At 40.9% G+C, this 12572-nt stretch overlaps 1 protein-coding gene across 1 annotated transcript in view; it reads left to right on the forward strand.

The window, feature by feature from the left end:
* The window catches only part of TOX3 (TOX high mobility group box family member 3), a 26427-nt gene extending 19849 nt beyond the window's left edge, over positions 1–6578 (forward strand). Inside the window, exons 4-7 of the mRNA XM_010180480.1 lie at positions 338–607; positions 1795–2022; positions 3354–3434; positions 5632–6578. Coding sequence (XP_010178782.1) covers positions 338–607; positions 1795–2022; positions 3354–3434; positions 5632–6372 — 1320 coding nt within the window. The 3' untranslated portion in view covers positions 6373–6578. The remainder of the gene's footprint in view (positions 1–337; positions 608–1794; positions 2023–3353; positions 3435–5631) is intronic.
* The last annotated feature ends 5994 nt before the right edge of the window (positions 6579–12572 follow it).

Here is a 12572-nt window from a genome sequence, read left to right on the forward strand (position 1 = left end):
GCTGGGGATGTGAGGATTTCACAGCGCATCAAGAGAATAAATGTTTAAAAATGGGGAAATGCCCTTTTTATTCCACAAAAAAAACCCCTCACCCACAAAAAAAAACCTCACCCACAAAAAGCCTCACCCACAAGTGGGGAAGAAGTGAAGTATGGTGCAAGTGTGGTAACTGTTGCTGCATTTAATTTACTAAAAATGCATTTAATTGATTAAAAGAAACAAAAGCTTGCTGCTGCAAGCTTGGCAGTGTCAGTTCTGCAAGCCTGTGAAAGTAACTTTACCTGGCAATGCTGTACGGTCACTGCTAATGACTAAATCATGTTTCACTCTCTTTTAGGATCAGAGTCACACCCAAGTTTCCCAGTACCGCCAGGACCACTCTCTGATTATGAGATCCATTGTCCACATGACTGATGCTGCTCACTCGGGAATTATGCCTCCCTCTCAGCTAACCACCATTAACCAGTCGCAGCTAAGTGCGCAGCTGGGGCTGAATTTAGGAGGCACTAATTTGCCACACACTTCTCCCTCCCCTCCTGCGAGTAAATCAGCCACTCCTTCCCCATCCAGCTCTATAAATGAAGAAGACGCAGATGAATCAAACAGAGTAAGTGATTCGAAGCGCTGCCGCGAGCTTTACCTGTGTGTAAGCTGTATCTTCATGAATGTGGCAGCATCAGCTCAGCTGCAATGTAGTCATGTAAAATACAAATGTTACAGTAAAATGGAATATGATTCATTTGATGTTTAGCTGCTTTACTTAAGAAATTTCCATAATACCTCCATAATAATAAATGTAAGAAAATATATATTTCTATTGGGTGTAATATCTTCATAATTCATTTCAGATGTTATAGATCTGGCAAATCTCTTTACCCATCAGCTTTGGACAGTTTTGTCGTTTTGGTATTCTCTGGAGTCATATGAAATATAGCTGCATTTAGACAGAAATAAAATAAGTTTTCTTCTAGCTGAAAGTTTAGTTAATTTAAATTTTACTTTAAAGAAATCTGTTCTAAAATGAAAATTTAATCAACAAAATAAAGGACGTGTGTTATTATAGCAGTATATTTAAAGGGCCTAAATTAGACTGTTCCATGAAAGCTTTTCTCAGCTTAGTTAATGGAAACTGTGCATATGGAAAGAGCATTGTACAGGATCCTCAAAGTATCAAAGTAAAATTACTATCGAGTGGTGCATTTAGAGCCCCTTGATCCCCTTGCTGCAGTAATCTCTGCACAGTTCAGCAAAAGAGGGTGCAGGACACGAGGAGCACATGGGGACCAGAGTTCCCAGTGATCTGGGAGTGCTGCTCGGGGGTCCCCATCCCCCTGGGCATTTTTAACTCCTGGCCATGTCTAAATTGACACACTAAGTCTAGGAATCAGGAAATGCCTCCAAGCTCTTGTCTTTTGACCCTCTACTGCTGAAATTACATCTTAATGGGAAAAAATAGATTGCCTACTCAAAATATGCTATACATTAAATCTTGGTGGTTGTTTTTTTAACACAAATTAACATTGTGGTGAACTTTTCCAGGTCAGGCTCGTGGGATTGACTCTCTGAGGCATGCTTATAATGAGTAGCAACTATTCATGCATTTAGTTCCAGTAGATCTGATGAGATTAAGCTGAGACTAAGTAGTTTGGTGGGAGAAAGGCTAGCGCAACAGGACTCTCCAAAATGTTTTAGCTTTATCCATATATTATTAAGCCAGACTGTCTGTAATTTTTTTGAATTAATCTGACTGATTTCATGCATACATTGCCTATTCTTGTTATTACTGTTTCTTAGGCTACTGGAGAAAAAAGAGCTGCTCCGGATTCTGGCAAGAAGCCCAAGACTCCAAAGAAGAAGAAAAAGAAAGATCCCAACGAGCCGCAAAAGCCAGTGTCAGCATATGCCCTTTTCTTCAGGGATACACAAGCTGCAATTAAAGGGCAGAACCCGAATGCTACATTTGGAGAGGTTTCAAAAATCGTGGCATCTATGTGGGACAGTTTAGGAGAAGAGCAAAAACAGGTAAAAAATTGTTGCAGGGTTGCCTCTTAAGCAATCCTTGTAAAAAACTCGTCCTACCTCTGCTCTGAGTGGACCATGCAACTTGCTGATGTAGCCCTCTTACTCTGTACAGCTACACTGATTTTTGAACTTGCTTAAGATCTGGCATCTAAAAAGCATTTTGTTATAACAGCCAGTAGGTAGTATTGAATGGCTGTATTTGTCTTTAAATTTTAAAGGACAGTTTGTAAAAGAGCTCAGGTGATATTGTCCTAGAGTCTTGTTAAGACCATCTTTTGATGATTCCTATTTCAAAGCTCTTGTTTCCTATTAATCAGAAGTTAGAAGAGAAAAGGGGAAGGTACAGCACATTTACCATTTTCCTTTGATCTGTCTTATGAATTTGTTACAAAGCATGTTGATTCCCAACCTTTGAAGCCAATCCTCTGTGCCTCATTACACCATCATGTGTGAAATGTGATCTCCAGCTCAAACTTGGTACAGAATGATGAGTTTTGTTCTTCCTTGAGGGTTATTCTTCTTTCTGTACACATATAACTCCTACACACGGATTCAAGGGGAAAAAATAAAAACCCTTTGAGTCTGTTTGCCTGTTGGTGCTCCAAGCAGCTCCCAGTACCAGTTAATGGAAGCTGCATAGAAGAGTAGATTCTCCTATAGGACACCTTCTGGCGAGCTACGAATGACTCCTGTTTGTGAAATATGTTTGGAAGCTTTTAGTCTGATCTAACAGATGATGGTGAATGTGATTTAAGGGTGAACTTTACATTTACTGATGATTAAAAAGACAGGTTAATTCATTTTTGCCTACCTATTCTTGTTTAACTCCGTGGGGTTCTCTCATACTGGCTTTGAGGAAAGTGAATTGTCCAAGCTCGATTAACCACCATTTCTTCATACGTAGTTCCAATATTTGTTTTAAAAAAATGCTTAGGCATTTTTTACTATTTTATACTACTTCTGATACTTTTTAGCATCTGAAATACTCAGTCTTTTAATATCCCTGTTTTTTAGAGTCATTAAAATATCATTTCTGGGAAGGTAAAGTGTGCATAGGGAGACTTGTCAAACAGTTGCCTGCTCTAGCAGCTTTTTTTTATTCACAGTAAATCAACATAAGTTGTGGTGCAAGTCCAGCGAGTAGACCTGAGAGTTTGTAATCACCTGCAGGAATATTCCAATCTTTTGGGGAAGAAAAAGCACATACAACAGTAGAGTGTTTTCAGGTTTTTTGGTTTATGTTTTTTGCTTCTTTGCAAGTGATTTTGAGAGCATTCTGGCAAAAATGTCTTAATGATCGAAATCAGTGAAATTGTGGTCTCTTTTAATAGGTATATAAAAGAAAAACTGAAGCTGCCAAAAAAGAATACCTAAAGGCACTTGCTGCCTACAGAGCAAGCCTGGTTTCTAAGGTAAGCCTAATACTGCCTCCACCGTAACGCAGGTCAGCTTTTGGCAATGGTGTTTGAACACTGGGAGGGGAATTGTTGTGCAGCATAAAAGTGGAATCCTAGGATTTCTGTCACACGGCTCTACAAGATGTTGCGCTGCTGCTTGAACCCAGCTTAGTGTTTGCCCCCTAAGAATTCCTCTCTCTAATAGCACAGTATTGCTGTTGATTCCCAAACAGGGACTTTGTAAACGTGCATCGTCCATTATCTGTGGAGGCAAAATGACACACTTCACTACAAAAGTAAAATTCAGTCATTAAAAATCCACTGGCCTTTTGACACTAACATGTGCAGGCTGTTGGCAGAGTTTTGTTTTTCCTCAAGTGCTGCTTCTCGAAAGACAGACTCACTTTGTGTGGAGCTGGGAAGTCGTTATTGTATGGCAAAGCCTGAGTATTTCTTGCAGATGAGGGGAAAACATGCGTGGTGGCTCTGAATTTGGAGAACAGTTACAAATGGACTAGCTGTCAGTGAGCCACGTGGAGTGTTTTAGTGGATCCCGAGTTAAAATGAAGCTTGTGAAGAGAACAAAGCTCTGCTGTCTTATTTGAGAATTCACCCTTCTAACCGGCAACGCTAAACTACTTGTAGATCTGTTGCATCTGAATGCCCTAAATGGAAATATGCTGATGGACATCTAAAATATGAGTAAAAATTAATCCAGGTGGTTATTTCGCTAATAACATTTCATAAAGTTCAATTACAAAAATCTTTGATCACAAGAAAGCAGCAGAAGAAAGTGATGATATCTAGCTCCTGAGAATATTTGTTTGGATGTGCAGCTGCAGAGCATTAGTAAATCACACAGAAAGTTGCTGTGTATTTTAATTAGTGATTAAAAGTACAACGGCAGAAATTATACACATGTGGTCTTGAAAGCTGGAAGATTTCCTCTCCTTGTGTTGAGAAGCTGCGTTTTTCTCTCTTCTCTAGGACTTTGATAATATTCTCAGAGACTTTAGCACCACAGTGCTAAGTTCAATGGCAGCTGGAATCCTGAATACCTCTGAGGGAATTTCTTTTGTCAGTCCTAAGTTCCCTTTTCAGAGAGATCAGAAATCATATTTTCTCCTCAAATCCATGGGACCTGGGCTGCCGAGTGACTTGTTGGAGGACTGTGAGTGGAAGTTACACTCCAAGTCCAGTATTCACCTCATCTCCTCCAACTTCAGCCATCCTGGCTGTAGCTTTTTCATCTGAGGTGGTTGTTGAGGGTAGGGATGGGATGGACCCTCCTGCAGGGCTGGAGACAGACATATTCTGTGGTAAATGGCTAAAAGATCTCAGATAATTATGCTGGAAGAGACCTTTTCTCTCCATTGCCTTTACAGAGGGAATTCAGGCAGCTCTTGTACGTGCTGTGCACAATGCAGATGTGTAAAACTGTGAAAGACAAATCCTACCTTTGGTGCTGAAATATAGCTAATTTAAGCATACACAATATTTTTAAATATACCTAACAAAAATATGCCTTCAAAGGCACCAGAGCACCTCACTTACTGCAAGAGGCCTCTTTGGCCTGTACTTTCCTTGCAGCTGTGTCTCATTGGACACCCCCAGGCCCTGGCAGCAGGCAGGGTCCCTGAGCAGGGCACCACTCTGACACAGCTGTGCCCCTTCCCTCTACCCAGCCTTGGCAGGCTTCCCTGAGGCTTTTGTTTCCTGTAGATACCTCAGTCTTGATGCCTTGGATGTGAAGAACTACAACAAACAAATTAAAATAGGTTGTTTGAGAAGTCTTATTGTGCACTACTCTTATGCCATGATAGCTGGTGTGGGGGGATGTGCTTCTGTTCACATTTGTCTCCCAAAGAACAGGGATTTTTGACAACATATAAATACAGAGAGTCTTGGGCTGTTTTTATCTCCTTCAGCCACAAAATGCACGTGACATCTGTGACATTCTGGTGGTGAGCAAGGGCATGAGTTAGTTTTTTGTCCAAGTTGGAACTGGAGGTACCACTTACAGAGGCAGGTGAAGAGGTGATGTAGTGGATCGGTGCATCGGCGGTCTTTTTCAGATCTTTTTCAGACTGCTGATTGATCTTTCCTGATAGAAAACAAAACGTGCAAGTAGCTGTGACTTTTATTTCCATGTAAACAGTGACAGTGGTTTTTTTTCTGTTAAAAATAAAATTAATGTCTTTTCCAAATACAGGCTGCTGCAGAATCTGCTGAGGCCCAGACAATTCGTTCCGTTCAGCAAACGTTGGCATCTACAAATTTGTCTTCCTCCCTTATTCTGAATACTTCTCTTCCTCAACACGCGACAGTATCGGCAGCTCCTCAAACTCTTCAGCAGCCCCTTCCCAGAGCGATTGCTCCAAAACCATTAGCCATGAGACTGCCGATGAACCAGATTGTAGCTTCTGTTACCATTGCACCAAACATGCCGACAAACATTGCAGCTCCATTGATGAGCTCCATGGGGACAAATCTGGTGGCCACGCCATCTTCATCTCAAGTCAGTCCCTCACTGCAAAGCCAGCAGCACCAGATACAGCAGCTCCAGCAGCACCAGATGCAGCAGATGCAACAGCAGCAGCTACATCAGCATCAAATGCATCAGCAGATACAACAGCAAATGCAGCAGCAGCACTTCCAGCACCACATGCAACAGCATTTGCAGCAGCAGCAGCAGCATCTTCAGCAGCAGATGAATCAGCAGCAAATGCAGCAGCAGCTGCAGCACATGCAGCTGCAGCAGATGCAGCAGCAGCAGATGCAGCAGATGCAGCACCAGTCGCAGCCTTCTCCCCAGCAGCACTCCCCGGGGGCCTCGCAGCTCACCTCTCCCCTCCCTGCCATGGGGAGCCCTCCGCCAGCACCCCAGCAGCACCAGGCACAGATACAATCTCAGACACAGACTCAAGTACTGTCGCAGGTCAGTATCTTCTGAAGAGAAACGCTGCTGCGCCGGGGCTTTGTGTTGGTGGAGGAGGTAGGGGTAAACCATATTTGGCTGGAAACTGTAAATTGTTGATGGTAGTTATGCAGGGATGCATAACAGATCAAATGATCCTCTAAAGTGTCTATTAGATAGGCAATAAAGAACTACAATGTAGCTGTGTATCATCTTTTAGCTGACTATAAATCATTTTGTTTGGTTTTTTTGTTTGTTTTTAAAAAAAAAGCTGTGCTCTTTTTCATGTGATGCCTTTTTAATTTATTTAAGCTTTACCTAAAATATGTGAATCAAATGGCCTAATAAATACCAGGACCTTATGACTGCAAAATGGCCTTTCAGAGTTATATGCTATAACCTTTCTTTCACTAAAAGCGAATAATGCACTTCAAGGCAGTAGGAACTCATAAAGCCCTTAAAGCACAGTTGTAACTACCTGTAAAACCATGATTGGATTTCATACAATCATACTTGTATGACATGAGTTAGTTGATGGCATTTTTTGTCATGAAAAAGATAGAGTAAATCGCAGATTTTTGCCAAAGCTCTTAATTTTTTTCTGTCCTAAATGTCTTCAGAAAAACAAATGCAAGTAACTGAACTTAAGTATTTGACCCAACCATTAGCTTCATTTCTCCAAATAAACCTGCCATAGTTTGTAAGAAAATATATATTGAAATTTACCCTCTTACGTTAATTCCAATTACGGAACAGATGTGAATATTATATTCCGTGTTGAAGTGATGAGTTTCAGATTTAATACACTGTATTTTTGAAAGGGAAATGCACTTAAATAGAACTGTTATTGCAGAAAGCTAAGATGAAAAATGCAAGAGTTTTTAATACGCTGTAAAACCAGTAGAATATTTAAATGAAACTCCACAATCGAATAATCAATGTAAATATTTTCTTTAAAAGTTGTAAGTTTTCATATCATGTGTTGTAAAGTTTTCATAAATGAGGCTTTAATGTAAACACTGGTAACATGAATTATTAATTGCTACATTGCTTATTGTGTTTTTATGCTGTTTTATACTTTTTTATGAGTTATGATAGCAGCAATTAAGTTGTTTGTATTTTGCTTATCTAAAATAAATGCTTTTATCTTGCTATAGAATAAACACATTTCAGTAAAATTAATGAGCCATAAGTCTTTGATAGAAAAAAACAGAAATGTTTCCTTTTGGGAACACTTTCCTGCAAAATTTATGTAACTTTTTGGATTTGTGTCAGACACAGCAGGCAAGCAGGTACCAATGGGAACTGCAAGCGCGATCAGCACTCGTACCTGTCGAGATCCCACTGAGAAGTGAGGACGACCTCTCAGGTCTCTGCTACTTCAGAGAGAGGAAGCAGGGGTGGGGTGAGGACGTGTCCGTGGTCCCCTGTGCCACGCGGGTCTGCAGCAGCGCGGGAGCAGAGATGCACAGACGCACAAATTGGGGGGTTCTTTGCACCTCTGAGTTTCGGCTGCAAACGCAGCTATTGCCCCAGCTCTGAGCTGGGCTGATCCCCAGTGGTCTCACTTTTATTTTATCATAGAAGTGGGACACGCTAGAGGGGGATGGAGAGGGCAGGTATTTCATATGAAGGACTTGGAAACATTCACATCCAACATGTAGTCAGGTTATTAGTGCTGTTCATGTATTTTTACTCTGGACAGAGAGGAGAAATCCTTTATTTTCTTCTTTCCCTTCTTTGCCTGCAATATCTGTGCTGTTGAGTGCAGTCTGACCACTATCCCCAGTTGTCTTGCATGATTAATTACAGCATCTGTCCTGTCAGAAGCTATAATGAAGAGGTCTTGATAAAAATTGCAAATTACCACTGGCAACAATCTTAAACTGCTTATGATAAAATGAAAATTAAAAACAGCAAGTGTCAAACCTGAGCAGAATCCTAATCCTGTTTGAGGCGGTGTCCATGGCTACCACACTCAGACCACAACCAAAAAATAATGGAATATAGATCCCCAAAAAAGTTGCAGCCAGACTTGATGGAAGAGGTACTATACTACGTGAGTTTATTAATAATTAATTCAGCTTTCAATATTTCATCATCCTCAGGTACTCTGTTTATTATGTACAAAATATTGAACAGCGAGAGAGTCTAATTATAAATTTATAGATTTCTTGGAGCAGAAAAAATCATGTAAAATTGAAGCTTCTCATAATAGGTGTTATTTGACAGGTACCCGTGCTCCTAATAGCCCCGGTGTGATATCTGGTACCGGCTGGGAGGGAGGGTGGTTATTCCGGACGTGAGAAAGCGAGCCCACACCAGGGATGGCACAGCCAGGGCTGGCTGGGAGATGTTGTTTTAACCAATGTTGCATAACAAAGGGAACCATTTTATACTCGTTGTTGAAACCTTTGGACAAATGTCTTCAGAAATAATTGCTGAACTGCATGTGACAGTAATTGTGTATTAGTTCTGTAATTGTCATTTTGAAGACCTATGAAGTATTGTTGGAAAAATGTCACTAGTGATAAGAGTTAATTACAGCTGAAGTCTGTTTTCAACTATTTGCAGTGAGAAGCAGGTGTTATTACACTCATTAAATGGTTTCATAAATCCTGGGTTTTATCACATTTGATTAAGAGCTGCTGAACTACTGATGGTCAATTCCAGGAAATATAGTTTTAATTACTGCAGCTAAACAAAATTAATCATCAAGCAGGACTGTACATTTTAAATATCAAAAGCTGAATCTTGAAAAGCTGGAGTATGCCCCTGCTCGCTACAAAATTATGTTTTACATAACCCACAATAGCATATTGCAGAACATCTTGTGTTTCAAACTGTGCAAGTTGGTGTTCGTGTTCCCTGAGTCTAAGCGAATAATTTTGCTATCATAGGTCATAAATAAAACTGTTAATTTAAATTGCTTAATGTGCAATTTATACAGGAAAAATGCAGTATCCATATGATTTTGGCATTGTGCACAGTTTGAAGAGTGTTTTCCTTCACATCATTTACAAGTACTTAACTGCTCCCTTCTTTTCCCAGGGTTTCTGATGCTTTATCACCCCGGTTAACCACATTCTACTTTCACATTAACCCAGGTTGACACACGATGAAAGAACATAAGGAGGTTTAATTTTTAGCTGACACAGGGTCATTAGTTTCTAGCTTGCAGAACAAAGCCTTTAAATACCTCTATGCAACATAATCTCAATTTTATATTATCACCTGACCATTGTGGCTCGCAGGACAGATGGATTAAATATCTCAAGTTTAACCAGAAGCCTTGCAGTGCCTCTTCTCAATGGGGACCGGCTCTTTGAATAGCTCCTTTTCCATCTCTCACTTCATGGACTATTTTGTGGCACTGGACTTCATTCTAACCTTGCCCTCCCCCCTTTGTTTGGCTTTTGTTCTGCAACAGCTGTTATTATCGTTTTTTGGTCAGCTGTGATTGCTGGAGGCAAAATAGGACCAGATGGTGTTTTGCTATGCATGAATGGCGAGTTAGAGGAGTTTGGGTTGAATAGGCCAAGGCTGAATGGTGTCTATGCACCACCTGCCCTCTCCAGCAGCAGCACACCCAGCCGCGGAGCATGATCTGTCTCAGCCCTCCTCGGCTTGGATGGGAATGGAGAGCGCCTCCTTGGATTTTCTCCATATTTATTGATCTGCCATGCACTGCCGGCGTAATGCGGCGCACAGTCAATTTGAGTTAATTGGATATGACACAGCATGTACGTGTAATCTATCACGGCAGTCTCCTGGTGCACGTCGGGTTCTGCCGCCGCGAGAACGCGCGATGTTAGCCTGCGTTAATAGGCTAAGGGGATGGAAGTAAAACGGGATCATTACAGGGCTTGAGTTAACAAAATATACTGTGGCTTTAAAATGATACCCTTGGAAGGGCCGGGGACGCGGTTAAATAGGAACATTGTGCATTTGATAGACTGGACTGAGGATTTTGGCACAGAACAAAATACACCTAATTCCCATGCTTTTCCGAGAGGTTGGCCAGGGAAAGTTAAACGAACGGTTGACTCAAAGCAGGGAGCAGCGTCAGCAGTGATGTGCTGGGGCTGTTCAGGAAGGGGTGTGTGTTTATGTGAAGGAATCTGCCTTAGCAGAAGGGATGTTTATCAAGCAAATTCTGATTACTAGCCCCTAAACAACAGAAATTAAAATTAGGCTGCATTACAGTAGCAAAGGGCTTTTGGTATCCTAAAACTGGTCATAGAGGTGGAATTTAAATGTCGCAGATGTTGCAGATTTGTTGTGTCCTTCGTTAAGGTTGACTGAAAGGCATCGGATGTGCAAGAGTTGTGTCTGGATGTTACGGACTAAAACACGTATGACAAGTAATTAATAAAATATATAATAGATAACTTACTGGAACTGTTGCAGCAATTGGATGCGTAAGAGCCTACTTAGGTATGTAACTGGGGGTTGCACTCGTACTCGCCCAAGTTGGCAGGAGCTGCTCCCTCGGTGCCTTTGTCTGGGGTGTCAGGTAGCTGAGTGAGCTACTTTATTATGAAAATTGCATTCAAGTGGAAAAATGCTAAACATTTTTCAAGCGCCTGTGGGAAAAGCTAGGTTTGTATTAAAGGATTTGGTTCTTAAAGTCACCAAGAAGTTAATGCTTCTCAGGTGCATCCGAGGGAGAGAATTTTCGATTATAATACTAAAATCTGTCGGAAGAGAATGTATTGCTTTGAATGAGCTCTTCTGACACTTCAGTAGGCTGCACTGGAGATTTATAATGTGCTCTGTTTACCTCAGTTAAAAAGTAGAAGTGGTATTTTAAACAGCAATTTTTCTCCAGCTTCTTGGAGCATTAACATCTTCAGCCCTTACACAAACCAAAGTAGTTTGTGAGTTTTCTTACGAGGTTTGAAATGAAATTTATTTTAAACTTCTAGGTAAAAAGGTTGAATGAATAATCATACTTGATGTGAGGTAGTTATATGGGCATCTTCTATGGGTACCATTTATTCTCTTATCCTCTGGGAATATCTTTATTGAGACATCCACCTTTGGGCTGTTATTTTCTCCAAACGGAAGTTGTTACATTGCTTTGCTGCTCTAATTGAACCAGAAAGGCTTTGATGCAGCAAATCACTTAAAATGAGTGGATAATTCATGTATATAAGTAGTAATTTCATTAAAGTGACTACTCATATGCTCTGTTATGCAGTTGCTCAAGTGCTTTCATAGATCAGGGGTCTAATTGCAAAATGTCGTATTTGTATTCCAAACAATTCCAAGTAGCAATAATAAGAATAATCAGGATGTAAAAGTAACATAACCTAACTTACATTTTCTTTTATTAAAGTCTATTCTAAACAAGTCATGGGTCTGATTTTGAAGTGCAGGTATCTCACCTTTGTGTGGCTTTAGTGCCTGTCTGGGGATTTGCAGGCTCGGACGTTTCGAGAGGTCTCTGGGATCTGAAACCCTGTACTGGGATCAGCACTCACAGCTCTTGGCTGAGCAGGTGCCTTGGCCAAATATTTGTGTTTACTAAACAGAGAAGTAAACTCAGGCAAACAAAGGTTGTATCTGCTGGCAATATTTGTGAAACCTAAAGAGTGTAGTCACTGCAGGCTGGTTTGTTTTTCATGCTATATCCCGTAGTGTACTGCTAACAAACATACACATTACATTAGCATAAAGGACATAAATAAAAAAAAATCCCGTACGTTAAACTTTTCTCACTGGTGGCTATAGGTGCTTAATTTTGGAACTGGTTTTGGTGTTCCACACGTCATCATGAGAATTGACCATACAGCGTGGATCTTTATCGTAAGTAGCTATTTACTTCAGCGACACGGGACCCAACATCCATGGAGCTGCACGTTGGCATCAAGCAGATCCCAATTCCTGTTCTTCCCAGCTTCTTCTCGCTTTTTCTCTTGTCCCTTTCTGCATTTCTCTGCTTTGCTCATCACAGGGCTGACTCGCCCCACGCCAGCTCTTGTTCCCTGCTCCTTCCTTCTCCCTACCAATGGGCAGCTCTTCCTGCAGAGCTGCTCCTCTGCCAGAGCCCTTCTTGCTCCTGTTCCCAACGATCGTAAGGAAATGAATAAAAGCTCCAGAAACATGATACATAGTTGTTTAAATAAAGAGATGTCCAGATGCGTGCATTTAATTTTATGTGGAAAATGTCTAAAACGCATGTAAATGCAAGGCATGCATTTGCGGATTTCCTGGGGTAGCATTCTAGGTGC

This window comes from Mesitornis unicolor, unplaced genomic scaffold (genome assembly GCF_000695765.1).
Source record: "Mesitornis unicolor isolate BGI_N332 unplaced genomic scaffold, ASM69576v1 scaffold9040, whole genome shotgun sequence".
NCBI lineage: Eukaryota > Metazoa > Chordata > Aves > Mesitornithiformes > Mesitornithidae > Mesitornis > Mesitornis unicolor.